The sequence below is a fragment of the Hordeum vulgare genome, chromosome 4H (assembly GCF_904849725.1).
Source record: "Hordeum vulgare subsp. vulgare chromosome 4H, MorexV3_pseudomolecules_assembly, whole genome shotgun sequence".
NCBI classification, from domain to species: Eukaryota; Viridiplantae; Streptophyta; class Magnoliopsida; order Poales; family Poaceae; genus Hordeum; species Hordeum vulgare.
In genome coordinates, this window is record NC_058521.1 from 451,503,196 (window position 1) to 451,527,392 (window position 24,197).

The 24,197-nt window shown below is 47.0% G+C and overlaps 2 protein-coding genes across 5 annotated transcripts; both read left to right on the forward strand.

The window, feature by feature from the left end:
* Nucleotides 1–323: 323 nt before the first annotated feature.
* Nucleotides 324–20,468, forward strand: LOC123448915 (phosphoinositide phosphatase SAC8). Of its 4 annotated transcripts, XM_045125956.1 has the most exons (20): nucleotides 324–624; nucleotides 732–815; nucleotides 3,859–3,986; nucleotides 4,107–4,198; nucleotides 4,340–4,397; nucleotides 5,278–5,334; nucleotides 5,416–5,449; nucleotides 5,655–5,735; nucleotides 5,818–5,924; nucleotides 6,060–6,146; nucleotides 6,238–6,315; nucleotides 11,512–11,576; nucleotides 11,739–11,837; nucleotides 11,969–12,068; nucleotides 18,877–18,985; nucleotides 19,066–19,138; nucleotides 19,231–19,324; nucleotides 19,615–19,698; nucleotides 19,858–19,924; nucleotides 20,003–20,468. In XM_045125956.1, exons 1-20 carry the CDS (start codon nucleotides 447–449, stop codon nucleotides 20,128–20,130), a joined length of 1,803 nt encoding a protein of 600 aa, XP_044981891.1. In that variant the 5' UTR covers nucleotides 324–446; the 3' UTR covers nucleotides 20,131–20,468. The 4 variants fall into 4 exon arrangements, with proteins under 4 accessions (XP_044981891.1, XP_044981892.1, XP_044981894.1 ...); XM_045125958.1 differs by lacking the exons at nucleotides 324–624; nucleotides 732–815 and adding an exon at nucleotides 3,465–3,535; XM_045125957.1 differs by lacking the exons at nucleotides 5,278–5,334; nucleotides 5,416–5,449 and having other exon boundaries at nucleotides 5,663–5,735.
* An 85-nt stretch (nucleotides 20,469–20,553) lies between these two features.
* On the forward strand, nucleotides 20,554–21,832 carry LOC123448916. The gene is made up of 5 exons (XM_045125960.1): nucleotides 20,554–20,756; nucleotides 20,890–21,057; nucleotides 21,162–21,229; nucleotides 21,330–21,392; nucleotides 21,475–21,832. The coding sequence occupies exons 2-5, from the start codon at nucleotides 20,988–20,990 to the stop codon at nucleotides 21,583–21,585; spliced, it is 312 nt and encodes a 103-aa protein (XP_044981895.1). The 5' UTR covers nucleotides 20,554–20,756; nucleotides 20,890–20,987; the 3' UTR covers nucleotides 21,586–21,832.
* Nucleotides 21,833–24,197: the final 2,365 nt, after the last annotated feature.

Sequence of the window (24,197 nt, forward strand, 5' to 3'; positions counted from 1 at the left end):
CTCTTTGAATCAGATCCGGCTAGGTACAAAAGCGCACCCACGAGCTTTGGGGAATCCGAAGCGGGGCCCGCCGCAACAGAAGCAGAGACAGGAACGGGTCATGCGGCGTCGGGAAAGGAAACAAAGTACCAGTCACGCACACCCGTCCGCAGTCTCCATCTCCGAAGCGGAAAAAAACTCGAGAGAGTGCGAGTCACACCGAGGCCGCCCGCGAAACACCTGGTAGTGGCGCGGCTCGCGCCCCGCGGGTCCCTGTCCGTCAGCTACCCCCGGCCCAACCGAGTAAACCCGAGGCTGGCCCACACGCAGCGCCACGTCAGCGCCATCACCCGTCCCGTCCCGTCCCGTCGCCCGCTCTCCCTCCTCCTCCCTCCCCGTTTCGGATCCGGCGAAAGACCAGTCCAGCCCACCAGCCCAGAGCCAAGACCAGGCCCGCCCGCCCGCCGATGGCGACCGACGCCGACGAGGCCCCGCTGCTCGCCGACGAGCCCCTGCGGCCGGGATCCTGCAGCCGGGAGCTGGAGCTGCGGGAGTTCCGCGACCGCTACGTCTTCCGCTCGCTCGACGGCGGCGGCGCCTTCGCCGTCGCCCGCTCCGACGGCTCCCTCCGCCCCCTCTCCCCAGGTTCCGCCCGCCCGCCCTAGACCGTCGGCAGCTTTCCCAGCGGGCTCGCTCCTGGATTTGGCTCGTGAGTGGGTGTTTTGCTTACCTGTTCCTTTGCTCGCGTGCAGACGAAGCCGCCGCTGCCGGGAGCGAGAGCGACTGTAAGGTCTCCAAGATATACGGAGTGGCCGGTATGATCAGGTTGCTCGCCGGTGAGTGAAGCTGTCAACATTTACCCGCACCGCCTGTTTGCCGAAACAATTAAAAGAACCATCCCCAGAATCGAACCCTTTTCTGAAATTTGTTCGCAAAGCTCCTTTCATTCACACATTATTATTAGTAGCCACACTACATTTTTTTTAATTTTTTTGTTCCGAACTTTGAGCAATCCGGCCAGCTATCTAATCAAAAGATCAAACGGGCAGAAACAGGTGGAAGGAATCAATTCTAAACTTTGCTTGAAATGGACCCGCCATGTCTGAACTTTGCTTTCAATAAAGGAGAAACACTCAAACCTAAAGAAAGATTCGTGTTTAGCTTCTGTTGAGGAGAGACTCAAACCTATGCAAACAAGATTAAAAATAGTGGCAACTTATACATTTCTAGGACTAACACTCTCCATTATGATGAATTAAAAGTAAATGACGGGCTAACCAGGAAAAAGAGAAACATGCTAGAAAAATCCCCCAAAAAAGTGAACCAACCAACCATAAATCTCCATTATCATTAAATCGCCACCATTAAATTTCACTACAGTGATTTCACATATTGGATGCTTGGACCATCTGGCCTAGTATGTGTACCTCTGCGTATTAAAAAGGTACCCTGGAAAGACACGTTGAATATGTACTGACCTCCCAAAAGCAAACATACTCAAGAGCTTGCTGCACCAGTTAGAGGTCAAATCTAAACTCTAATATGTACTGACCTCCCAAAAGCAAACATACTCAAGAGCTTGCTGCACCAGTTAGAGGTCAAATCTAAACTCTAATATGTACTGACCTCCCAAAAGCAAACATACTCAAGAGCTTGCTGCACCAGTTAGAGGCCAAATCTAAACTCTGGTTTCAAGTTTTGAATATAAGAGAGAGACTCAAACCTAAAGAAAGGTTCGAGTTTAGCTTTTCTTAAGGAGAGACTCAAACCTACACAAACAAGATCAAAGAAGATAAAAGTATATGCATACGAGGACTAATGTTCCTGAACATATAGATCAACCTAAACCGAGATATACTGGGAGTAATATTTTAGAAAAACATGGTCATGGAACTCATGCCCTAGAGTTGTGTTATGATCGCTGTTTACATCGTCGTCTATCATATGAATTATGAAGTCATCGAACATCTGTTATGTGTGACATGTACTTCGAGATCGAAAATCCGTGCCGGACTCACAGAAGGAATTGATTGACAGTCTATATTGCTCTTATCTTGTATATGTCACAGCTAATGAAAATTATGCTAGAATTCTCAGAAATAAAAAATGGCACTCCCATAATTTATTGATATTTGCTATGATTGAATAAAACCTTCTTAAAGTATGTAGCTATTTAAACTCAATCGATAAGAAGTATCTTTGATCACCTATATTCTGATAAAAACTAAAAGTACATAAAGGTCAACAACAACAACAGCACGAACAACAAAGCCTTTAGTCCCAAACAAGTTGGGGTAGGCTATAAAAGTACATAAAGGTCATCTAGAAAGAAAGATATTAACCACAAAATCCTGCGAAAGCTAAAACATCCCACGGTTGGTCTATTTCATTGTTTAAAGTAAATTCTCTGTTCTGATATAATATCGCGCATAAATGGTGGCAGTTCCTAATTTTAACTTTAACTCCGCACAATGATGTAGTACAGTGTTTTCACATAGTATAATGATACATACCCATTTGAGTTAAAAAAAGATGATTAAATTTATTTCGTGTGCAAGCATTTGGTGGGCACCGCTAGTTCTCGAGTAAAAGCATAATTTTGCGGTTAATCTAGAGTTTTCATTAGGGTTCATTTCTACGCTGTTTTTGGTATCCAGTATCCCTTGAGAAGTTTCTGTAAAACCAATTTTATTGAATCACTTGAATCAGCTAAATGAGATGTCAAAGGATGCGAAAACTTTATTCGAAGTATAGTCGGTGGTTCTATCATGGAGAGACCATTTCCTTTGTATCCAGTTGTTGTGCCCCACTTGTTCTGTTTCAGCTATTATCTCACATGTTGGTCTTCTCATGGCCACTTGCATGCTCTGTTTCTTTTGTTTTTGCTGAACTTGAACTCCTGTAATTGATAGGTCATATTAATGGAACTGGGAAGGTTTCCCATTCTCGCTCAAATTTTCTTATGATCAAAGTACATGTAGCTCTTTAATCTTTTTAGTTTGCTCCTTAGACATGAATTTGATCTAAAATTGCTTGTGAAGCCAATGTTCTCTCTGTAACTTGAATGATCGCATCTGGCCCGTTTGTATCCAGAGGTGGCATCAAGCAAACATTGTGTGACTGACTAATGGCTATTTACCTGTTTATACATTGTTGTTCTTCGTTTGCCTTTAATAGTATTGATTAACAGAAGCATGTTCAGGCAATCTACAAATGCTAAACTTATTGCAGTATGTAGCTTACAATTGTTACTTTAAAAAAAGTGGCATCAAGATCCAGTCTTTTGGTACATAAACTTCTATTTTGGCAACATATATTTCAGCGGATACTGTGTTCAAAACTAGAAATTGATCACACACCGACTATGTGCTGTGCTTTGTGAAGCTGCATTTGCATCTAGATTTCTTCTTCTATAATTTATTGACTTGAATTGGGTTTCTATGTCCCCGTGCGCTGCATAGTCTGAGTGCCATATTTCCAGAAAGGATAAACACTTGGGGTACAGTGATGACCGAAATAGCCAGGGCGAACAAAGAACGAAACCCCCAAAATACAGGTCTTTACAATGCAAGCTCTCTACTTCGTGCTGTAAAGTTAGCTGAGCTGCGCATGAATCTCAAGTGTTCAGCAATCCATAAATGTTGCTGCTTGGGTTAATTGAATTTATGTCACTGCTAGGCAAATCCTGGAAATATGTTTTGATTGGCAGTCATCAGTTAAAGTATTTTTATAATTTGTTGCCCTGTTTTTCTAGATTTTCTTGTGTCTTTCTGTATGTTTCCACCTTAGCACTGCTAGTTTGTTTTTCAAGAACATTTCTAGAAATCAGGTTTTATGCCGGAGCGGGTATTCCACATTTCAAGACTTTGTTTTTATCAGGAAGCTACGTACTTGTCATCACTTCTCGCAAGGATGCTGGCTCTTATGGGGCTTCCACGGTTTACCATGCGAATTCGATGAAATTCTTGTGCTGCAACGAGGCTATAAAGCATTTAACTTCAGAGGAAGTACGGAATAAATGCATATTTGACTCACATTGTTTGATCATAACTGGAACATGATTACCTTTACATGATATATTTGTCTTGAGGGAGTGCATTTTAACTTGTTTATACAACTGCCTGCAGAAACGAGATGAGGCATACTTCATGTCTCTCTTGAGAATTGCAGAAACTACTTGTGGACTTTATTATTCGTACGACAGGGATTTGACACTAAAGTAAGTATTCTGTTATGCGTGTCTCTTGAAAAAGGCAGCTGAAAAATGTTTATTGTAGTTTCATCTTTCATGCATCGCAGAATTATGATAAAATTTACGATCTGCTGTTTTCTCTATTATATGAGCTGTTATTATTTGTAGCTTGCAGAGGGCATCAAAGCTGGCTGCAGGGAGGGTACATAAGCCACTATGGAAGCAGGTTAATATTGGTTTATTATTTGCCTTTTAAAATTCGACTGTCTTTGTTACATACTCATCAACACAATGGATTTGATATGTTTTAGACACATGAGAAACAGGTTTTCTAAGTCGACCAGATTGCACACCATGAAGACTAAAGTTGCATAGAAATCTGTGTGTAACTTTAGGTGTAGAAGGGTGCAACTGCCCAGTGAAGATGAGGCAAATATTTAGTGTAGAAGTAGACTTCGATGTTACAGATAGCAACATAGTAAAATGAACAATATAAAATATTTTACAATCCAAAATATAGCTGGTTAGCATATTGCCTAATTTTCTGTCTTTGGGGTGGACAGGAGGGGGGGGGGGGGTTCGCTGGAGTATAGATCCAGCCCGTAGTATTTGGATTTTTTGCGTACTGTCTTTGTTTCTTTAGTTTTATTATTGATCTCACATTTATGCTTTAAAAATACAATTTCAGTGCAAGCACATGTTAACTAGTATACATGCACATGCAACTGTAAATTGATATTAAAAGAGCAAAGCCTGAAAAATACCCCTGTAACGGTTTAAACGCCTGTGATTCACAATTGAGACATAGTCTCTCTCTATATTCTATTTTTCTGTCATTGTGAGCTGGCACATCCTCACAAGACATTCTTGCTTGAGATTTGGTGTATTTCTGATGATTCACATCTACACTACGAGTTCCTAATGCTTTGCATTCTGAAGTGATCAGCAAGAGAATCAGAGAGTTGCTATAAAACCAAAAGGTTGTACAAGCCTTTATTACATTACAACCCTGCCCTATTTAGTCTTTCCTTACAAAGAATCAGGCAGCTTACCAAAAGGGTTCTTTCATGGTCATTGCTCTTCAAGTAGTTAAGGTTATTTTTCAGGCTGATCCACGGTTTGTTTGGAACAGGAATTTGTTAGAGGAGCTTATTGAAGCTAAGGTAATCCTATTTGAAGAGAATACAAATGTTTTTCTGATTTCCCTTTTCAGATTACTTACCTCTTTTTATATGTTGTTGCAGCTTGATGAGTTCATTACCCCACTGATCCAAGGAAATATCCTAAAATTCAGCAAATTCCATGACAATATAATACAGTAGTTACTATATCTACACTTGTTACTTGTATGTACTGTGTACTTGCCTTCTGGCCATTGGCTTCCCTTTCCATTGTGCAAATATGCAATGCTGTCCCATCATTTGCATTTCAGCATTGGAGGAGAAATATGCTCCAGGAATTGGTCCATCCTTGACTATTTTACGTTTTCAGACAGAGCAATTCACCTTGAAGGATAGACTAGTCAGAATAACTTTATTCTCTCGCAGATGCAACAGGCGTTTAGGTTGTACATCTCCCCCTAACATTTCAATCGGAAATTAGCAACTGGGACTAACGTCTCATTGTCATCTACCCATTCATTGCAGGGACAAGAATGTGGAGAAGGGGCGCAAATCTTGAAGGTGCCACTGCCAATTTTGTCGAGACAGAACAGCTGGTCGAGTATGAAGTTTTAACATCCTCATTTATACAGGTGATTTTATGATGTAATGAGATAAGCTTCTTTGCTGGATGATCATGACATATTCAAAGGAGAACGTGATATTAATCCTAAAATGCTATGTTATGTGACGGCATTTTGATCAATATTTTAGAACTCCCTTGTTAGGTTCGGGGCTCTATTCCACTTCTGTGGGAGCAGATAGTGGATTTAAGCTACAAACCACGACCCATCATTATTGAACATGAAGAAATGGTAGGAACATATTGACATCAGTGTGCATATCTAATGGCCACTCTCACTGAGTACAGCTTGCTGACTTCTCTCAAACTGTTACTGCTCACAGACGAAGGTTGTTGAACGCCACTTTCACGATCTTTCACAAAGATATGGAGATACAATGGTTATTGATCTGACTGATAAAGTAAGTTTTTGAATTCATATTGGAATTTTGATTTTTTGTGTGATTAAATCAGTTCATGATATGCTGATTTATTGCACGGTCTTTACATTTTAAGCTACAATATGAAAGAACTTGTGTAGAATCAAGCACATACTGCGCTGTCCATGTGTAAACAAATGTGAACTGTTCATGTTATTCGCCCAGTTCTTTGTTTGCTCCTGTTCTAGCCTGGTTTAGTAAATTGAAGACTAAAACAGAAAAACAAAATTGTCTGTAGCTATGTCCTTTTCGAGAAAACGCAGAGATGTGCGTTTCTTTGTATTGAAAAGAGGGAATGTCAGTCTCAGAGGAGACGATTACAGCAGGTTACAAGTAGTTCAATGGACATCCCAGGATGGGGGCAAGACTACCCTAAGCCCCTTGTCCCCGGCTCTAGCCCAACACCTCATCTCATCTTTGATCCCATCCGAGAGCTCGGAGAGCGACGGAGTGGCATGATCAAATACACACGCATTCCTATGTTTCCAGATCATCCATGGAACTAGCAGCGTGGTGGACCTCAGCGCCTTGCGGAGCGATGGTGGTGTTGCATCTCTCGCCCTAATCCACCAATCCTGAATGGAGACATCCTGCTCCGGCGTGGGCGCTGGTAGGCGCAGCCAGGAAAGAGCCTCGTGCCAGGCTTGCCGCGCGAAGGGGCAGGCCAGTAGCAGGTGGTGGATGGTCTCTGGCTGTTGGTCGCAAAGCAGGCAGCGGGCGTGATGTGGGAGGCCGCGGCGAGCAAGTCTGTCCGCGGTCCACCATCGGTCCAGGTTCACAAGCCAGTGGAAGAACTTGACCTTCGGCGGAGCCCATCCCTTCCAGATTAACTGCCAGGAATGGCAAGTGAGGGATCCGTGGAAGGTTGCCTGATAGCAGGACCGCGCCGAGTATTCTCCATTAGCAGTCCATTTCCAGACAAGCTTGTCTGGCTCAGCGGACAAGGTGGTGTGCGTGACGCGCTGCCATGTCGTCAGGTATTGGCCAATCTCTTGCAGCCCCACGACGCCGCGGATGTCTCGGGCCCAGGCATTGCCGGCGAGGCCTTCCGCCACCGTCCGCACCCTTCTCCTGTTCTTGGGGATGCATAGGTACAGCAGGGGTGCTAGCTCGCGAATCGACTGCCCATGCAGCCAGCGGTCTTCCCAGAACAGCGCCGTGTGGCCATCACCTAGCACCATGAAGGTGGAGGCGTAGAAGAGGCCGAGCGCCTCACGGGAGAACTGCAGGTCCAGGCCTTGCCAGGCTCTGTCGGCGTCCGTCCTAGATAACCAGAGCCACCGCAGTCGAAGCGCTAGCCCTGTGCGCTCTAGATCTCGGATGCCCAGCCCTCCAAGCGCGAGAGGCCGACTGACCGTGCGCCAGTTAACGTGACAGTGTCCTCCCTGAGCAGCCGCGCGGCCAGCCCAAAGGAAGCCGCGCTGGATCTTCTCTAGTTGCTTCAGGGTCTTCTTCGGGGGCGCCAAGGCAAGCATCTGGTGGATTGGGATCGCGCTGAGGACCGATTTGACCAATGCCAACCTCCCAGCTTTGTTCATGAGCCATGCTTTCCATGTCGGGAGGTGGCTGGCCACAGAATCGACAAGTGGCTGCATCTGAGCCACAGTGGGTCGTCTGGTAGTGAGCGGTATGCCCAGGTAGGTGATGGGCAAGTTTGCCGCGTGGCAGCCCAGCGCCTCCAGCAAGGCAGCACTATCCTCGTCGCCATGCAGGGTCGTGGCCGAGCTCTTGCCATAGTTGACCTGCAAGCCCGACGCGGCCTCGAAAATGCCTAGGATGCCCTTTACCGCGAGCACCTCATCCATCTCAGCATGCCAAAACAACATCACGTCGTCGGCGTATAATGAGACGGCCGGAACAATACGGCGGGGGTGCAGCCGCCGAAGTATGCCAGTCTGGAGCGCCCGATGCATGAGGCGGCCCAGCGCGTCGACAGCGAGAACAAATAGCTGTGGTGATGTGGAGTCCCCTTGGCGTAGCCCGCGGCGGTGCCAAATCGGGGGCCAGGCACGCCATTGAGCATGACCCGCGTGCTGGACGAGGATAGGAGGATGGCTAGCCACTCCCTGAACCTGTCCCCGAACCCATATTGGCGCAACATCTCGAAGAGGAATGGCCAAGATATGGAGTCGAAAGCCCGCGTGAGATCGAGCTTGAGCATGATGCGCGGTGCGCCCAAGTGATGAAGCATCCGGAGAGACTGCCGAACGAGCATGAAGTTGTCGTGGAGGGAGCGTCCGGCAAGGAATGCGTTCTGGTTGCGGCTGACTAGGCTATCCAGCTTTGGGGCGATGCGCAACGACAGAACCTTCGCGAATAACTTGGCCATAATGCGGATCAGGCAAATAGGCCGGTAGTCACCCAGCTTTTGTGCATCCGCGCGCTTTGGCAGCAGGGTCAGGAGGGCTTGGTTGAGCTTACCAAACCCTCTCCCACGAATCCAGGATGTCCTGCCTGATAATGCCCCAACAGGCCCGCAAGAACTCTGCGGTGAACCCGTCTGGCCCTGGTGCCTTGTGCGTCGGCATGCGCCACACCGCAGCCCAAATCTCCTCAGGGGTGAAGGGCGCATCCAGGCTGCCAAGGTCACCGGCCGTGACGAGCTGCTCGAAATCCAGCGTGTGCTCTCGGTCCACGACGGTGCCCAGCAGCCCGTCGAAGTGCGCGAATGCCGCTTGGGCCATCTCCTCATGATCGCATAGCACATGCCCGTCAACTAGAAGGCTATGCACGCGGTTCTTCTGGCGCCTGAACGTACATTGCATGTGGAAGAAGCTCGTGTTGGCGTCGCCCTCGGCCAGGAAGGAGATGCGGGCGCGCTGCCGCGCGATGGTGCGCTCAAGGGAGGCCAGCCCAAGGTACGCCACCTTGAGCTGTTTGCGCAGCCAGTCCTCTGCTGGAGAGAGCAGGCGGCTCTCCATCGCGTGGTCGAAGCGGGCGATCAGCTCGCGGGATATGGCCAATTTGTCCCGGACATTGCCCGTGGACCTAGCACTCCAGCTCGTAAGGGCGCGGGCAGTAGCTTGTAGACGCCGAACCAACTGCTGGAAGGGGTCGGGGTCATGCACGGAGCTCCAGGCCGTGGCGACTGTGTCGTGAAATCCATCAAGGCGGAGCCAGAAAGCCTCGAAGCGGAAGCGTCTGTGGGCCGTGGGCATGGGGGAGCAGTCCAGCAGCAGGGGGCAATGATCGGACACGACAGATGCAAGGCATCGGAGGTGGCACTCCCCGTGGTAATCCTCCCAATCCGTGGTGCAGAGAACTCGATCGAGGTGCACAAGCGTCGGCGGAGACTGCTCATTAGACCAAGTGAAGCGGCGCCCATTTAGGTATACCTCCTTCAGGGCAAGATCGTTGATGGCGCGTCGAAACCTTCCCATCATGCGGCGATTCAGGGTACCGGAGCTCTTGTCCGCGTCACGGTAGATGAGGTTAAAATCGCCGCATAGCATCCAAGGACTCGGGCAAGCAGCCCGGATGTCCCGCAGCTCTTGCAGGAACAGTAGCTTATCGGGGTCACTTTGGGGGCCATACACCGTGGTTAGCCACCACGGGGCACCGCTGGGCGCGCACACTTTAACCGTGATCTCATTTTGGGTGAATAGGGAGTCGGAGATGGTGACAGCCCTACTCTTCCAAGCGATAAGAATACCGTCGCGGGTGCCGTCGGCTGGGAGATAGGTAGAGCCATCAAACTCGGACCCAAGGGTGTCTAGCACAATCGACGAGCAGACCAACGCCATTTTAGTTTCCTAGAGGCATACAATGGATGCACGGGTGGTACATATCAGCGAGCGAATAGCACAGCGCCTAGCGCGCGAGTTCAAGCCCCTGACATTCCAAACCGCTATCTGGGGTCCTGGATACATAAGCAAGAGGTCGACTACAGGCATCACCAGCCTAGCGCGCGCAGGCCATGACATCACCAGCCGGCAGTGACAGGCCTGCAGGGACCGTTCGGTCGACCAGAGCGGCGATGGCATGCAGCGCCGGGAGCTTGATCGGCGTGGCGAACATGTCGTCATATGCTTTCATCTCGTCGGGGGTGATCTGCTGATTCGCGCCGACAATCCCGAGGGTGCGGAGAATCTGAACCACAACCCTTCTGTCCGTAGTGAGGGGCGCGGAGGCCGGAGCGACGGCGGCGGCGGAGCGTCCCCTCCTGGGACTGAAGTTGAAGGGGGGCCGCTGGCGTTTCCCAGGGGATGGCAGCATCGCATCTAGTTGCTTGGTGGCTGCTGACAAGAAGGCACCCAGCGTCCATGTCTGCCCGGTGGCTTCGCAGGGTCGGCGTCTCTGCAGGGTAATCGGCGGCGAGGCGAAGCGCCCTGGCATCGGAGGCTGCGCCCGGTTGCTGACGGGACACGGCCCAGGTCCGGCTGGCATGTAGGCCTCGGCAGGATGGAGATATGGCCGCGGCCGCGGGGCGGATCCACGCCAAGCCCCTGCTGTGGTTGTGCGTCCATGGACAGCACAGACCGAACAACAAGCAAACCATCGGGCGTGGGCATTTCTCTTGAAAATATCAAACTTTAAGTCAGATAATCAGAGTACCCCTTGAAAAGATGGAAATGTCATATCTGATGGAAAGGGCTAGTGCAATCCACATATATACTATACGAAACTCACGTATGGCTTTGATACCATGTTAAGCTTCATGCACTAGCCAACGCAACCAAAAGTCCGAACTGATGGAAAGGGCTAGGCAATCCACATATGCACTTCAACACCCCCTCTAACGTGTGACGCGGAAAGTCAACACGTGAACAAACTCAGAGGTATGGCTCAAGAGGCCTATACGTGGACACATAGGGGGCGGCAACAATTTTTGAATAAACTGCAAAAGCCAAGACTTGAACTCAAGACCTTAGGCCCTGATACCATGTTAAGCTTCATGCACTAGCCAACGCAACCAAAAGTCCGAATTGATGGAAAGGGCTAGTGCAATCCACATATACTGTAACAATATCACCCCTTGAAAAAGGGGCAACGGTCCCTAGTTCTACTCTATATATTTGATATTTTTCTGGTACAGTGGCGTAGTGCACATTGAGGTGTAGCCACTCACCTTTTCATGATTTGTAGTTGATACAGTAATTTAGATCCGCGAGCAGTTATTCTTTCACACCGTACAGCAGGGACAGATAACAGTTTGTACGGCCTTTTTTTTTATTGCAGCAAGGTGATGAAGGAAATTTAAGCAATGCATTTGCTGCTGAAATGCAGAACTTTCCTGATATCAGGTGCTTTATGAGCTTTTGTTTCCTGAAAATGCTTAGCTATTCCTAATTGATTTTTATTTGCAAATCTGCCAGTAATGAAATATATACTTACTATCTCCCAGGGATTATGTGTTACATAACATTCATTTGTTCTATGTTAATAATGTTGTCCTTTTCTAACAGGTATGTGCACTTTGATTTCCATCATATTTGTGGTGGAGGGAACTTTGATAACTTGCAAGTTCTCTATGATGAAGTTGAGGAAGTTATTCAGAAACAAGGGTAATTTCTAAATAACTAATATTCCAATCTTCATTTTTCCTAATAATACCACTTTAGTATCCATTTCAACTACTCAAGTTTAACTGTGGCAAGTAATTTGCTCTTGATTCATTTCTGGGCCAGCGGAGTAGATATTTTCTTATGGACTCTAAAGGAGAGATATTGTTGGACCAAAGTGGCGTCATCAGGTCCAACTGCATAGATTGCCTGGACCGCACAAATGTGACACAGGTCTGTTCCCCTTATTTATCAGATCCAGTTTGATAAGCATTGTTTTTTTTTTCAAAATTTGTAACTTATGTGCTTTAGATTTTCATTGAAATACAAAGTTAACAGTTTCTATACACGCACTTACCTGACTGAGTAGGTGGATTTGCAACCTTGTGCACTGCAAGACCTTTCGCTCTAGTTAAGTTGAGTTTCTAGATCATTGTGCCACCATTAAAGTTGCATAATAGACAGTTCTCGATTGCAAAGATCAAGAGCAGCCTAATTTCTTGTAATTATTTACCTATTAGTTAGACATTATTATAATGGATTAACTAGAATATGTATGTTGCTGCGCGATGTGTAACACAAAATTCTTGTGAATACAATCATTGAGGGAGTCGAGACGCGAGTAAGGAACAATTTCTTCAAGGGGGCAGCTGGGTTAGAGCATGCGGCTAACATGGCCTCATGTGAATGCACTCAGTGGGTATTAGCTTTATAAGATATATGGATGGGTATGTCCCATTGGCATTCCTCTGCACACCAGCTTTGACTCTGGTCGCCTTATCAGAGGTGCAAAGATTGACTTTCACAATCCTTTCTTCATGGAGGTCTTTGTCCTTGTCGCCTGGAACATCTAAAAACAGCAAAATGCTATGTTCTTTGACAATGTTAGCTGTAGCCTAGCCTCTTGGTCTGGGCGCAGCAATTTTGCTCTCAGGCTTTACGGAGCCCTGTATTTCAAAAGGGCAATAACATATTTTGAAGTTTCAAAAACTTATTTCCACAGATATATATTTGCAAAATATTATTAAAAAATGCATTAGTTTGTAAGCTACATAAAAAAGAAAAATTTGTGGATCCATAAAAGCAAATAGTAACCCTATGTTTTATCCACGTATTTATCTTTTTTTGCGTGCATCACAACTACTGAACATACTACATATCTATATGTAGATGTTGTTAGGAATAAGCAACTTGTATTCCCATGAGGCCATAGGCGGGTATATATACATGTACAAGTGATGGACTATATGCAGGAAACCCCTTATATATTGGGATAAATACAAAAAGGGTACATGACTTATATTATAACTCTAACACCCCCCCTCAAACTCATGGTGGATGAACAACACTGAGTTTGGAGAGATAAAAGCCATGTTGTGCTCTAGTCTGAGCCTTCGTCAGGAAATCCGCCAACTGTAACTCAGAAGGCACATACTGAAGAGCAATAACCTGATCCTGCACAGCAGCGCGCACATAGAAAGCATCAACGCCAATATGCTTGGTGAGCTCATGCTTCACAGGGTCGCGCGCAATGCTAATAGCACCTGTACTGTCAGATAAGAGCAGAGTCGGTGTAGTGACAGAAACACCAAAATCCTGAAGTAACCACCGTAACCAAGTCACCTCTGCCGTCAAAAGAGCCATCGCTCGCAACTCAGCCTCTGCACTCGAACGGGAAACTGTAATCTGTTTCTTCGTCTTCCAGGCAATGAGAGAACCACCAAGAAAAACACAGTAAACAGAAAGTGAACAGCGATCTGAAGGATCACTAGCCCACGTAGCATCCGAATAGGCCTGAAGCTGTAAAGAACTGGAGCGAGGAAAGAATAGACGGTGAGAGATCGTGCCCCGAAGATATCGGAGAACATGGTGACTATAGTGAACCGATGTGGGAGCAGAGACGAACCGACTCAGAATATGAACCGAATAAGAGATATCCGGACGAGTGACAGCTAGGTAAACAAGACTGCCAACAAGATGACGATAACGCGTTGGGTCAGGCAGGGGATCACCATCAGTAGCACAGAGGTGAACATTGAGCTCCATAGGAGTCTCAACAATGCGCTCATCAGTAAGAGCAGCACGAGCAAGAAGATCCTGGATATACTTCTCCTAGGATATAAAGAAGACATCAGAGGTAGAAGAAACTTCAATCCCAAGAAAGTAGTGAAGATGTCCAAGATCAAACATAAGGAACCGCTCACTAAGACGGGCCTTAACAAAGGCAATATACTCGGGGTCATCCCCAGTGATGACCATGTCATCAACATAGAGAAGAAGAAGAGTTCGACCACGAGGAGAAAGGTGAATGAACAATGCTGGATCATGAACACTGGGTGAAAAACCAGTGGCAGTCACCACAGAGGCAAAACGCTCAAACCCGGCGCGGGGGGCTTGCTTAAGGCCATAGAGAGAGCGACGAAGACGACATACCATGCCATCAGGAATAGAATACCTAGGTGGTGGCTGCATGTACACCTCCTCACGCAGCTCACCATTAAGAAAAGCATTCTTAACATCAAGCTGAGAGATAGACCAGTGGTGTAGAGGCCACGGCAAGAAGTGTACGAACGGTGGCCATATGATCCACAGGAGCAAAAGTCTTGTCATAATCACGACCATGCTCCTGCTGAAAACCACGAGCCACAAGACGAGCTTTGTGACGCTCAAGAGAACCATCGGAGCGAGTCTTAACCTTGTATACCCACTTACAAGTGATGGGACGGACTCTGGGAGGAAGGGAAACAAGATCCCACGTATCAGTGCGTTCAAGAGCAGCAATCTCCTCAGCCATCGCAAACTGCCATTCAGGATGAACAACAACCTGATGATAAGTAGTCGGCTCAAGAACAGCAGCACCGGCGGTGGAAAATCCAAAGCGATCAACAGGGGGACAAGGACGAGAACGCAAGCCATAAGTGGGCTGAGACGAGGATGACGACACATCCACAGAGGCATCCACAGAACATGAACGACGAGTGTAACACTGAGGAAAGAGATGGAACAATGGAGGGAGGAATCGCCAAGGTAGAATCGGGGAGTGGCGACGAAGAAGTCACCAGAGATGAAGGTGTAGAATCAGGTGACATGCTAGACGAGGAGACCGTGGAAGATGGGGGCGACAAATCGACTGGAGGTGGAGAAGCAGAGGGAGCGGAACAAATAGGCAAAGAGTCGACGGGTGTGATAGGTGTGTCAGGAAAAGTGAGGAAAGAGATATCCTCCACTGAAAAGGTCGAGGAATATGGGCGTGGCTAGAAGGGACGAGACTCATCGAAAGTCACATCTCGAGAGATATGCATCCGACGACCGATAGGATCCCAACAACGATAGCCCTTATGCTCATCACTATAGCCTAAGAAGACACACTCAACAGACTGAGCGGTCAGTTTGGTGCGTTCGCGGGGGGCAAGAAGAACATAGCAAACACAACCAAACAAGCAAAGCATCGAATAATCGGGAGAACGATTAAAAAGACGCTCGAAAGGAACACCACCCTGTAGAGCAGCGGAAGGCTGGAAATTGATGAGATAAGTGGAGGTGGAGACGGCCTCAGCCCAAAAATGAGGCGGGAGAGGCAGCAATCATCAATGCACGAGCTGTCTCAAGAAGATGACGATGCATGCGCCATTCTGAGCGTGAGCACCAGGACAAGAGAATTGAGAGAGAGTCCCTAGCTCAGCAGGAACACCACGCAACATCTTAGAGATATACTCGCCAACGGAGTCAGCACGGAACACATGAATGGGTGAAGAGAACTGAGTATGAACCATGGCAGCAAAATGCTTATAAATGGACAACACCTCACTACGAGAAGACATGAAATAAAGCCATGTGTAACGAGAGAAGTCATCTATGAAAATAATATAGTATTTATGACCCCCTTTCGAAGCGAAGGGAGCCGGACCACATACATCGGAATGAACTAAATCAAAAGGACGCTTAGACACTGACTCACTATGTGGATATGGTAACTGAATCTGCTTGCCAAGACGACAACCCTGACACTCTAAAGAGGCATCTCCTGAGACAGACCCCAGAAGACCTCGACGAACTAACGACGACAAACGAGAACCACACAGATGACCAAGGCGATGATGCCACTGCTCGAAGGAACCACTAGCCGAGGCGACCAAAGCGGAAGAACTGGCGATAGAGTGGGCAGCGGAAGGAACATGAAGCCAGCCCAACTCCCAAAGACCCTCAGAATCACGGCGGCGAGGACCAGCCCCAACCAGAGTGTGCGTGTGACGGTCCTGGACAGAACAAGAGTCAAGGTCAAGGATGACACGACAACCAGAATTAGCAAGTTGACCAGCGGAAAACAGATTCATGGTAAGTCGAGGAACATGAGCAACATCAGGAACAGAATAAGGAGTGGTAAGATTGCCTCTACTAACGACAGAAAGGGGAGTACCATCAGTGGTGAGGACATGAACGGGAGAATCAAGCGATCGAAGAGAGGATAGAGTGGAAGAATTAGAAGTCATATGAAAGGAAGCTCCAGAGTCCAGAACCCATAGGGATGTACATGACTGTGTAGAAGGTGGTTGCTCAGTGCGGGAAGCCTCAGTCACAGAACCAGCAGTACCCGTCGAGGAAGAACCTGAAGCAGCGAGCAGACGCTTAAGTCTCAGAATATCCTGCTCAGTCAAAGCGATGGTTGAAGCTGTCGAGGTAGATGACGAAGTCGCTGTAGATGATGATCGCGCCTTGCGCAAGTGTTTCTTCTTCGTGTAGCAGTGGGACTCAATATGACCATCATTGTTGTAGTAGTCACAATGTGGACGGGGGCGACCTAAGCCTCCAGAAGGGGTGGGCAAGAGCGGTGGAGCACTCGAGCGAGAAGGGGCCGGTGCAGCAGGTGGCGTAGAAAAAGTCCGAGCAGCGAGCACCGAGGGAACCTCCAGCAAACCAGCACCACGTAAGCGAGTCTCCTCAGCACGAATCTCAGAAAGCGCCTCCATGAGAGAAATGCGGCCACGAGCAAACAACTGAGCACGCCGGGGCTCAAACTCCTTACGGAGCCGAGATGAAACTCCAAGTCGGCCTGGACAGCCTGGCAACAGGGGCAAGTACGACAACCAGCACTGCGGAGAGAATCAAGTTGGCGCCAGATAGCAGAACTCTATGCATAGAAGTCATGAACAGTAGAGTCACCCTGCTGAAGAGCATGCTCCTGACGGACCATAGAGAGGTATAAGGCATCACCAGAGGGCTCATAGCGCTGACGAAGGCGAGTCCACATCTCAAACACAGTAGGAAGGCCCAGAAAGTCAGGCAAAATGAGGCAGAACGCTAGCAGTGAGAACAACTGCAGCACGAGCATCATCATCAAGCCACTGGGTGTAAGCAGACAGAGCACCATGATACGTCTGAAGAGCCTCCTCATAAGCCAAAACCTTCTCATCATAAGCACGGATAGCGGCCTCATCAGCAAGCTTAGCCGCATCCTTTGTGGCCTGAGGAGCATCCGCAGGAAGAGCCGGTGGGGTCGACGGAGTGGGAGCCACGGGAGGAACTGGACACGGCGGACAACAGACCTCGTCAGAAAGAAAACCCCATAGGCGGATGCCACACATGTGAATGCGCATGAAGCCAATGAACTCGGTGTAGTTAGTGCCATCAAAGATCACCGGACAACAAGGAACAACAACGTAGCTGGATACAACAGACATTTTTTTTGGAATTGCAGTCAACGAACTGCAGCTGCGTCTGAAACCGCGTCCGCTTCGTCAGGAGCCGCGTCGATCTGGATCCGAGGCAAGGCGGCGTGTTGATCTGGAGCCGCCCTTAGTAACAGATCCGGCTAAGGAAGGGAAACCGGGATCGGGACGGGAGGCTGGAGGCGGCGGGATCCAGCAGCAGTAAACGGCAACAGGTGGGAGCGGCGGGATCCAGCAGCAGGTGGTGGGATCCGCGGTTGAAGGCTTAGGGGGAACCGATCCGGCTGGGAGGACGGGCGGAACGGGGGCGGCTGGCGGCGGCCTCGATCGGGGCGGGGCGGGCAGGAGGCGATCCGATCGGGACGGGAGGGATCCGCAGCGGGATCGATCCAATCGGGAGGATGAGCTCGAGCGGGACGGTAGACCGAGGCAACGGCTTCGATCGGGGCGGGAGGAGGAGATCGAGGACGAGCTCGATCGGGAGCAGAGAGACGGATCAATCGCACGAGTTGCAGCGTGCAAATTGACCTAGCTCTAATACCATGTTAGGAATAAGCAACTTGTATTCCCATGAGGCCATAGGCCGGTATAATATACATGTACAGGTGATGGACTATATGCAGGAAACCCCTTATATATTGGGATAAATACAAAAGGGTACATGACTTATATTATAACTCTAACAGATGTAAAACAAATTTTGGAATTTTGAGATTTTAAATACTGTGTTCGTTTTAAACGAAGGGGATCCATGTGTTCGATTTTACTGTTCATGACGGGTGCATTTGAGCTCGGGAACAGAAGAGAAGAGTACTTATCCTCAAGAAAAAAAGAGGAGTACTTTTGGATCCATGTAGGCATGGCTCTATTTCGTTTTTTCGCTTGATCTCTCCTCGCCAAGAAGGATCTCCTTCTCCTAATTTTTTGAATGAATGAGGAGCTTGCAGCTTCTCCCTGAACCTGGATTAGCTCCCCTGTAAGCTCCGTAGCCTCTCTCTCATCTGTGTTTGTACAGCCCCCTCAGTATTGTTGATATCTCTCTATGAAATATTTTTTAATAGTAAATAAAAGTTGCTGCAGGAGCCTTCCCCTATAGGTTTCCGTTAAAAAATCCTAATAAAGTTTTAACTTGGTTCAACCTCAGTTTCTATACCAGGGAATATTTGTTAAGCATTATCCCTTGAAGCAACTATACTCCCTTGTGAGTTGTGACTATACTGAGGTTGCAGCTGAATGAACAGTAACCTTGACTAAAATACAATAGGAAAACTAATTTGTAATTTCGTGATTCAGATCTTGCTACTTTTAATTGTCTGATCACCTTGCTGATCATTTCATATTGTCGTGGTGAATTCTTTTTGAGTCCTGCTTTCCAGAGTTTCTTTGCAAGAAAATCTTTGGACTCACAGCTGCAGCAAATGGGGGCATTATCATCAGCTGAAAGTATCTCTCAATCTGATAGCATTAACGATAAATTTAAAAAATGTAAGGTATGTTGATGTTTAGTGTGGTGCTTTAGACAGTTTTACATGTATCGTATTTCATGCATAATACATGCTTGGCAGTGTGGGTTGAGCATGGTGATGAGCTAAGCCTTGAATATGCCGGTTCTTATGCTTTAAAGGGAGACCTTGTAAGGTAATTTCTAGCATACCTTGCTACATCAATGTTTCCTGAATCAATTTTGTTATGTGCATATCATCAAGTTCTTGACAACTCAAATAACACAGGTATGGAAGGCAGACACTGCCGGGATTGATTAAAGATGGCATGAGCGCTATTTCCCGGTATTATTTGAACAATTTTCATGACGGAGTGCGACAAGTAAGTTGTGAACGTATGGCCGTTTCTGATGTTCCATACAAACTATCTTGCATTCCCGCCTAATATTTGCTATCATGAATAGATGCCCTACTTTTATCAGAAAATAATTGTTTTTAGGTGTGTTTCTTTCAGTTAGCTTTTGATATAGTTTGTTCGTTGCTAGATTATAACTTGCCCCCGCGCTTAATGCTAGATTATCACTTCTAACACCTATTCTTAGTACTAGAGTGTATATTTAACGAAGATGTGCTGATTCTATGGTTCTTCTGAAACTAAAATTTCAACTCTAGGATGCTCTAGATCTTATCAGTGGTTACTACACGGTCAGCAAAAGCAGTTCTCCTTTTCAAATCATCGGATTTGAATCTGCACCAGTAAGCAAGCCTTCTCCATTTTCTCTGCCTAAGTATTGTTCCTCTCATTTATAGATGGTTTTCGCAACTCTTTTTATTCTTCACCAACCGCCATAGTCAGCATTAAACACGCAATCGATTCTGACATACGTTTTGCATTTGCTTGGAAAACAAACTCAGTATCTTCCTGTGGCGTCAGCAATCATAGTTGGTGGGATCACTGTCACAACTTTCACTCTTAGTCAAGGTCTGCCTTGTACTCATCTTCGCTCCGTAGATTCCCTTTTAGCACCGTGTATTACTGATCTCGTCTTCCCGTCTGCAGTTGGACGGAGCGCACAACACCTCATCTCGTCCATTATCTTCGCTGGTTTGACCGCCGGAGTGGCAGCCTTGGTGAAAGCAAATGGAAAGCAGCTCTGCTCTAGACCTCGATTATGCGGTCTGATCTAATTTGCGACCCCTTTTCTCTTGCCCGGTTCTCAGAGCTTTGTTGTTGGAATCTGAATGAATATGAAGTGTTGATAGCAAGCTTCCCGTCCACTGTCAGCGTAGATAGATTAAACAAGGAAGATGTCGGCTTGCTGGTCCGGTAAATCTGAAGTAAATTTTGTAAACACATGGTTAGATTGTCTGGTTTCCTGGTAAATAGCGGATTGTGCAGTCAGAGGCACACCGTCTTACTGTAAACTAAGGTTAAATTGTAACACTGGATCCTACTGCACAGTTTGTGTATCTTAAACCTGTGAAATTGTCTACGCAGAATTTAAAATCACTGAATTCGACAGGCATACTCCAGCGTGAGAAGGTTGCTCTTGTATAATGCCAGCTTAACCCAGGACAGATAGGCGTAAGCTGCCCTAAAATAAGCGCTCCCAAGATACTGGTGGCAGAGCACAGTTCCAGGTGGCCAGCCAAACGTTGGTAGCCAGCGAAAAAAAAAGACCGTCCCTGTTTTGCTCCCTTTCCTCTCTTTGCTGGCTGCTATCCACGTTGGGATCTCGAATTCACCTTCGATTTCGTAGCATAGGACAAGGCCTCTTTCTCAGGCCGCCCTGCTTCGTCTTCCTCTGTCGCAGGTGAATCGGCTGTAAATGTCTGTTTTGCTGGATTTTGGCTACCAGATAAGGCGGCATGGCATCTTCAGATTTATCTGATCTCCTCTCTGTTGTCTATTCTGCTGGCCGGCTTAGCACAAAGTTTCCAACGCAGGATGATCTAATAGCTGCGAGTTCTTGGTGGCATTTTCAAAGGAAAAAAAAGCGCAATTGAAATAAAGTTTCACCACACGTAACCTAAGCGAGGAGCCGATGGCAAGCACTGATGATCCGAAGAAAGAGGCATCATCTTGGTCCATTTTTAATTGGACAAATAAAGCAGGTAAGGTAAGGGGGTTTCCTGCATCCAGTTCCAAGGATACATACAAACAAACAAATACCCCTTTTTTTTTTCTGACAACAACGTGAATTACTACTTGCTACCAGAGTCGGAGGTCGAGCAACCGAGAATGAGAAGCACCCAGGAGATCCTCACGCAATATAAGTTCAACGGGGTATTATATTTCTCCACCTTCGAATTTTACATCTACTCCTCCTGCTCCTATATTGCTTGTCTCTTGCTGATTTAGCTGGTAGCTGTGAATCACGCTGCAGGATGCTGCCGCGGCAGCGGCGCACGCAAAAGACATGCTCATGGAGCGGCAGGAGAAACTCGCGGTAAAACTATTTGGTTCCTTCTGTTGTTCAGACGACGCCAAGAGAGTACGGTAAATCTTGACGACTGTTTCTTGGATGCCAGAAAATAACCCAAGAATCCGCAGAGTTTGAGAGCGAGGCGGAAAACTTTGCCACCCTCGCCCAGCAGATCACGAAGTCCCTGGAGGCCAAGAGGTGGTGGTGGCCATCGTGATTCGTAAAACCAATCGGCCGGTCGTCGGTCGAACGATGTGATGTGATGTGATGTGATGTACTCTGATCTAAACGCTTTTATATTTCTTTACGGAGGAAGTACTAGTAATACCAATGCCTTTCGCGTGCCTGGCTGCTGTACTGCTCTGCGCGTGCTAAATGAGAGACCAAGACGTTAATGATTGTGGACGGAAGGATACATATATCTACTTTTTTAATCATATATATATACATACTCCGTATATGAATGTGATTGTGATGGCTGACGACCGTGCGATTAACTTCTCACCCGTCATAAGTTCTCGTTTGGTTAAGGGGATTGGAAAGGTTTTGAGAGGGAGGGATTTCAAGGGATTGGGTGAATCTCTTTGTTCCACCCAATCCTCTTAAATCCTTGGGGTTTTGCTTTCACTAGTCCTTCAAGGAGGGTTTTGAAACACATAGGTAGGAGGGATTGAAGAGGAACGGAGGGGATTGGGCTAAGCAAACCCCTCATACCAAATGGACGTCCAAGGATCTGTGGGGTTTCTGAACCTTTCGGGATTTTTCTTTCAAAACCTCCCCAATCTTCCTTAACCAAACGAGGCCTAAATGGTAAGATGAGGCGTGGTTGCGGACTGAATGGTGCTAAGAGAGGACACGGATGGCATATAGATATAGCAGCCATCGGTTCGGTTGGGGTCTTCTCCGATTGGATTGGATGCCCGTTGATGAGGTTAGGCAACCAGTTCCTTTTTTCAGTTGCCTCCGTTGCCTCTCCAGTTCAGTTGATCTCCGGCCTTTCCACGTTGAGCTGCAACGGGGTTCTGGGTTATCGCTCCGCCCTTTCCACGTTGAGCTGTACTGTATTTCTTGTGTGAACTAGTAGACCTCGTGATCTTTGTGGCCCGAGAATGGAAGGGCCGTCCTCCAAAAGAAGACAGGAGCCTGTGGTGTAGCATCAACTATAATAATCCGGTGGTTGTAGCTTTGATGAGTTGGCTAATGGTATGCGGCTGGTATGGTTGGGTGGTGGCACGAGGACCTCGTGCCCTTCCCGCCAAAAAAAGAGAGAGGACCTCGTGTCCTCCTGCCGGCCACAGCCACCAGCCGTGTTTATTGGACCCAAGACTTTGCCCGGTCCTTATCTGACAAAGTGGTTAACCAACACAAAGTATCCCGCGCGCCGGCCATGGACCAACACCAACACCAACACGGTGCGTGCTGACGCTACCACCACGCGCCCCTACTTCTTCGTCCAGGGGAAAAGAGAGGAGCGGAGCAAATATCAGCAGCCGCTGTAGGATGATAGATAGAGAGGGTGTTTGGTTAGGCTGTGGGCTGTGAAGAAGCTGCTGTGAGCTGTGGGCTGTGAAAAAGCTGCTGTGTCAGGAAAGCTGCTGTGAGAAGTGTTGTCGTTTGATAAACTGGTTGTCTGAACTGTGGCTTTCGAGTAAATGTCTGGAATACCCCTGAGATGCTGAGACGGTGTATATGTACTGATATTATGGTAATAATCTATTTTTTGACATGTTTCACTAATTTTTAGTTGATGCATGTATTTTGGAGGTAATTAAAATGTGATAATTGCTAACATTGTTCATATATAACATTAGTTGTTCATACATCATCATGGACATTGTTCATATATCACTGTCCACATATTTATACCAAAATATACTTCCTATTTCCTACATCTACACCAAAAGACATTACTTGTTCATACACCATCAGTCAAATATCTATACCAAAAGACATCATTTGGCTCTCCCATAAGATAGTTATCCTCCTCTCACGGCAAACAAAGAGTCAGCAATGTTCTCACGAAGATCATTCATGTTTATCGCATCAAGTAAAGATGAGGTACTATCGCCTTGTAGTGGTACAATTTGTCGCAAAACATGTGGCATGTAGTCCTCATCCGCGTCACACCTATCGAACTCTTTGTCACGTAACTTGGTGTCCCGAATATAATTATGAAGTGCCATACAAGCAACAATAATCTTCTTTTGTCTTCTAGGCTTGAATTTTGGCACCTTTTTCAAGATGCGCCACTTTTCCTTGAGCACACCAAATGTGCGTTCTACCACATTGCGAAGTGAAGAGTGAGCATGATTGTATACCTCATACTTCCTCGTCGGTTCTCTTCACCTATTGCGAAACTTCGGTATATGATAGGTTTGACCTTTGTATGGAGCAAGGTATCCACTTCGGTTTGGATAGCCTGAATCGACAAGGTAGTATTTGCCTAAAAATTACAACAAAGTTAGCGTTACAAAAAGAAAACTCGAAACTAAATTGCTTTGAAATGAGAATTGTTTTGTAGTACCATGTGGAGGAAGAGGGAACTTATGTGCATACTTCTCCACGGTATGATTCAAAATCCTTGTGTCATGTGCCGAGCCCGGCCACCCAACAACGACGAAAGTAAACCTCATGTCAAAGTCACAAACAACCATCACATTTTAAAGATTGTTGTAACCTTTGGGACTCAAATAACCTCCCGGCCTGTTGTGCTTCTCCGTCTCTTCTTTGCATATCTCACAAAATATTTTAGTATGATATGCATCCCAATTTGCTTTGTCCATCTATTTTATTCAAAGTTAAACATTCTCCTCAAAACGTGTATATATA